This window comes from Alligator sinensis, unplaced genomic scaffold (assembly GCF_000455745.1).
Source record: "Alligator sinensis unplaced genomic scaffold, ASM45574v1 scaffold91_2, whole genome shotgun sequence".
NCBI lineage: Eukaryota > Metazoa > Chordata > Crocodylia > Alligatoridae > Alligator > Alligator sinensis.
In genome coordinates this window covers 523,223-528,905 of record NW_005842529.1, presented here as the reverse complement: position 1 = coordinate 528,905, position 5,683 = coordinate 523,223, and the positions used below count along the sequence as shown (strand labels likewise).

General features: G+C 43.0%; 1 protein-coding gene across 1 annotated transcript in view; it reads left to right on the top strand.

Moving 5' to 3' along the window:
- The window catches only part of LRP6 (LDL receptor related protein 6), a 184,686-nt gene that overhangs the window by 101,292 nt on the left and 77,711 nt on the right, over window positions 1–5,683 (top strand). The window contains exon 4 of the mRNA XM_006031797.3: window positions 516–647. Coding sequence (XP_006031859.1) covers window positions 516–647 — 132 coding nt within the window. The remainder of the gene's footprint in view (window positions 1–515; window positions 648–5,683) is intronic.

Genomic DNA, 5,683 nt, shown 5'->3' with positions numbered 1-5,683 from the left:
TCCCTCCCTACCTTTGTTTGTTGGTACTTTAAGCAATAAGGTATTTGTAATTTTTTTTCCTTTTGAGCATTTCATACAAAAGGCAATGTTCCTGAATGGAAATCAGTTACTCTGACTGGTGGTGTTAAATAACAGTAGCTCTATGAAATAACCACCCTCCTAAACCTTTGGTGAATTTGTCATGCTTCTATTGTGTGTCTGTATACCTGGTCCTTCTCACTTTGCTGCTCATAAGTTTTTGAAACTCACAAAAGCAAAGATGAAGCAAGAGTACCACTTAAAGCTAAATGCTGTTTCCCAGAGAAGGGAAACCTGTATGTGTCCATGCAGTTTGCTGAAGTAATTACATACTCAGCACTTGGAACTAATTTTTGCTTATTCTGTGTTTATCACTTCCTCCTTTATCCACTTTGCTGTCAATGACTCTTGCAACTTAGCAGCCTTATATGTCTTGACACATGAGGTGAAGTCATTCGTTATCAAAAGCATTAATCTGTGTGATTTATATTTAACAGCGACAAACCCATGTGGAACTAATAATGGTGGCTGCTCCCACTTATGTTTGATGTCTCCTACCAAGTCCTCTTATCATTGTGCATGTCCCACTGGTGTGCAGCTCCTGGAGAATGGAAAGACCTGCAAAGAAGGTAGGCTTTGTTTTTTAAAAGATTATTTTAGAATGAACTCAATACAGTTCTGAACAGAAAAGTGTCAGGTTCATTAGATAGTGCACGGGGGGGATGATGATGATGATATGATGATGAGAGGCTTGAAACAGTAGACCAGAAAGATTTTTCTTTTGCGCATATAAGTTGGAAGTGTTGTGCTCTCTAAAGATTTGCTTATGCCTGGAAAACTTCCAATTGCTTTTATTAAAGGGCTCTTCTGTTTAACTGTCCCCTGATTTTCAAAAAAGAAGCCCTGCTGTCCTGGCTAAGGAATAGATGGTGTCATTTTTGCCCCTTTTGAGTAGTAAGATCCAGCAAATGAAAATAGGAGTGTATTTTAAAGAGATCCTGTATTCTACCACAGACACTATTTCACTTCCCCCACCCCAGCTTTCAAACTTGGGGGCATACTCTGAGGCACCTGAATGAGCTTTGAGGCACTGAAATTAGTATCATTTTCAGAGATGTAGAACAGTCACTGACCCTTGTGACTGGGTTGAGAACTATAACTGCTCAGCCTTTGAAAATTAGACAGCTTTTAACAATTTCTATATAGACTTGGGCATGTAGTGTCAGGCTGTCAAGTTTGGGAAGTCCAAATCTTTGCAGTGCTCTGTTGAAATTGCTATCTGTGATGATGGTCATGTCAGACAGCTGCAAAATAATATTGGGAGGTAATTAATTCTTGTAAAACAACCTGTTAAATGCTGACTGTCTCTATTGGAAAAGGTAGAGGAAAAATGAGGAAATGACATAGCTAGATCTATTTTTCAATAGAAATCATTTGAAAAATGTTAATAACTAAAGTACTATTATGAATATTTTTTGTATTTAATTTAAAATAATTTTCTACCATATTGGATTATTTTCAGCGGTTTTTGTCTTCACTCTGTTCCATTGCTTTCTCTGACTGCAAGAACATAGCAAGGGATTTCTGTGAAAACCTTATTAAAATAAATTGCTTCTTGTACATAGAAAGGCAAAATAGAGGTTCTAAATGAGCCTAACAGAACTGTAAAAGATTACCAACACATGCAGAAACTGTACTTTTCTCAGCCTTGCTAGGAGAATGGACAAATGATATTTTTATGGGTTTCATATAACTGTAACCCTTCACTTGGGATAGCTGTAGGAGACTCAATAAGTTTCTTTATGGAATCAGATAGTTGAAAAAATAGGGGCCTCATCCCAAAGGTAGACACGTGTCACTACCCAAAACAGTTATGTGTAAGATGTGTGGGCAGAGGAAATTCACAGGTTATTGTTTTATGACAGCTTGTCTATGAAAGAAAAGTAGAGGCTGAAAACCTAAAGACATGGTCAGGGTAGGCACTGGGGATGTGATTCTTAGAAAAGCTAGCAAAGGGTATTAATTGGAAAGGAACTTGGAGCTTTGAGCAAGATTCTGTGTCCAGCTGATTTGGTTTTTTTACGCATTCAGGGAAACACAACTTTGAACGTAAACAGGTTTGCATCAAAGAAATGCTTCCCTCTGTCCTCAGTGAAGTGCCAGGCACTACAGGGAATATGCTATAAAGATGCTTGCATAGTTTATAGTTTCATAGTTTCTAGGGTCGGAAGGGACCTGGGCAGATCATCTAGTCTGACCCCCTGCCATGGCAGGAAAGAGTACTGGGGGTCAAACGACCCCAGCAAGATGGTCATCTAACCTCCTCTTAAAAACCCCCAGGGTGGGAGCCTGCACCACCTCACTTGGAAGCTGGTTCCAGACCCTAGCTGCCCTGACCGTGAAGTAGCGCCTCCTGATGTCCAACTTAAACCTTCCCTCCGCCAGCTTGTGACCGTTATTCCTGGTCACTCATGATGTGTACCATTACGTTTCACAGTTTATGTTGCCACTACATCACCTCAGGTACAGGGCCCACTTCTACAAGATGAAACGGAAAACAAAAATTAAAAATCCATTTATTTTGCTAGTACATACTGCATAATGCCACTAATTGACACTAGAGCAGCAGTTGAAATGTGCCCAACAAAAATATTTCTCAAAATTTGTTTTTCATCCTATGAAGTCTTGCTCTGCCTAGCTGTGATAGATCCACCTTGTGTCTGATGATCTGCTCAGAAATGGTTTCAGGAAGGAGAAGAATTCCAGAGGGAGTCCTGAAAATTATATCTGGATACGGTCCAGCTCTGAGTCATGATTTGCCCAGAGATTATAAAACAATAAAGTATCCTTAAGAATTGTGTGACCTGTTTCTGGGGGGTTGCTGTAGGTGAAAAAGAACTGAGCCCTTTAGGACTATCTCTGTGTTACAGTATTTTTCTTTGGGAAGTAGCAATATGCCAAAATGATGAGCTCTCAAAGACTATTGCAGTTAAACAGAGCGGGTCAGCAAAATTCCCCTCAAATAGCTTTGAGAAGCAAGAACAGATTTACTTCCTTTCTTTGGCTTCTCAGTGACATTGGTTAAGTAAATTGATCTCCTTTTCAGCTTGTATGTGGCCTGCTAAATATGGCTGCCCTGGAGGAACAAAAGGTAATGAAATAGATGAAAAACGAGTGGAGAATTTAATCCTGAGATCCATTCAGTTAATGCCAGTTGTGCTAAAAAAGAACTAAAACACTGAATAATTTAAAGTTTCAGAAGTGTAACATAATCTGACTTTTTGCCAGAGAAAAGATGACTGGTGAAAGGAGGCAAGAAGAGAGTGCTGTTTTCTTTTCAAGCAGTTTTGTCTTCTAGTTGTGATCTGAACAAGAGCACGCTTGCTCCAGAACTAAATACGTGCATTTCTAACTGATAGGAATTCCTCTGCAGAGAAAAGAACTTTATTTTCCTAGTAAGCTAGATGAGAGTGGGAAGGATTTGGAGGATGAATTTTGTGTGCATGTTTGTGGTGTTCTTCAGTGGTTTGGCATTGACAAATGAGCCTTGCAGCCAAAGGTGAGGCTGGCTGACCCCCATCGAGCCGTTTCCATGACAACCTAGCATTTTTTAATAATCTCAGTTTATTGCAAAGTATTTTTTTCCTACGGTTGTTTTTTCTTTTCTTTTTTTAATTGCACCTTAGAGGAACTTTCCATTCCTTGTGACTGTTCAGAACAATAACTTTTCTTTTTGTTTGTTTTGGGCAGTTTTCACTGTAGTATTTCAGGAAAGGGTGACGAATGAGCTTCGCACCAAGTGAGTTATTCTCCTGGTGACTGATGATGTTGGCTGGGCAGTCACCTTTAATTCCTACTCCTGCTACAATAGAAAATAGTTATCTAACGGGAACTTGGGCTTGTATCCAATGCTAACACTCCACCAGTGTCTGGGTAGAAGTTCAAAAATCCCCACTGTTCAAAGAGAAGAGAGGGGGAATAACTAGTTTCTGGCCAATCACTACTTCATCAGTAATGTCCAAGGCTGACAGAGCTATATTTGAGGATGTAGCTTCTGATGCCACTCTTGTATTGATTATAACCATAGCTTGCTATTCTATAAGATGCTTTGGGATTTTTTTCCCCCTCCATAATAGGACAGGCACCAGATGAACCCAATTCTGTTGTTTTGTCCAACTGTATAGTCTATTTTATATGACTTGCTTGAGGTTGTCACAACCCAATGATTTTGGTGCCTCGGCACGATGGAATTTTCCCGCCACATGAGAGCCTTTTGCACAGCAAAGGTTTTTCTGCTGCAACAGAAAACCCCGGTGCAAGAGAGTTCCCGCCATTTGAATGCAAATTTGTGTCCCGCTATTGGCCAGTTCTAAATTATTCCTATGTGGCGGCTAGTAATTGGCTTGCTAGCCGTTTAAAATTTCGTGCGACTTCCGCCCAAGTCAGAGAACTTTGAGTATGCTGCAGAGTGCCTCTAAAGAGATTTGACTTGCGGCTAAGCTAATCGATAGACCGATCACCTATCGATTCTTCTCCCCGTCGCCGAGCGCAATCCTTCGACGTACCCTTTCCCTGCCGGCTTAATTTGTGGACGAATTCACTGGCCTGAGCCTTGCCAGCTGGAGCAACTCTTGGAGTTGTTTAAGCGACCGAACCACCTGCGTCGCGGCTACAAGCGGCGTAAGTAAAGCTCTTTGCAACCAATACGCGTTGTCTGCCCCTCCATTCACCAGCCCGCCCAGCGACCGAGTAATTTCTAAATCACCTCGAGTCGGCTCTGGCCGTCCGAGACATGGCGACGAGGACGGGATCTAAGGGCACGGTGATGGAGATGAACCTAATTGGGTGCTGCCCTTGGCGCACCAGGATTTGCCGTGTAGAGAATGCAAACGATCTATGGGCACATATCGCTTAGCATCAGGCGGTAGAAGGGGATGAAAGAAATATTGATGGCTACTTCTCCATAAAAAAAGAAGCAGTCATAAAAGAGTGGAGAACTAAGCTATCCCTTGGGGAGTTCGGATGCATAATGGGGAGCGATCGGGTCTATTATCGACCCCCGGAGGAAACATCAGCCATATCCCTAGCCGGGGTGAAGGCGCGGAAGGCAGAAAAGCTGACCCCCGCTCAGGAGTTCGCTCAATGCACTCGATACTTAAGGGAAGGAGGGGAACCCACCCCCACGGACTGGTTCAACTGTCCGGATTTGGTGCCTGGATCGCGGGGCCATGAGCTCCTCGTTCAGCTCCAGGAGGACCTGGAGACCAAGGGCCGTCACGTGCCGAAATGGGGTTTAACTAAATGGAAGAAGGGAAAGATGATGAATGTGTTGTTCCGTACAGTAGTGGGTCTACTAAGGGAATACGCAAATTTAGAGGTTCAAATGCATACGGCGGGCAAGGAATCGCTGGAGTGGACAGCAGAAAACTCCAGAGTGGCGTTTATTAATAGTGCCAGCCGCATGATGCCGCTGATAGAAAATGGCGCCGAGAGAAGCACGAACCATCTGGAGAACCCAGAAAAAAGGGGCGGAGTTTCGGGAGAATCGGCGGGGACCTGCCTAGCGACCCCGCCCCTTGAGGTGACGTCGTTCCCAACGGCCCCGCCTCCTTGCCACGGGGAGGAGGCAATGGGAGGAGGGATATACCCAATGCTCCCCGATGAA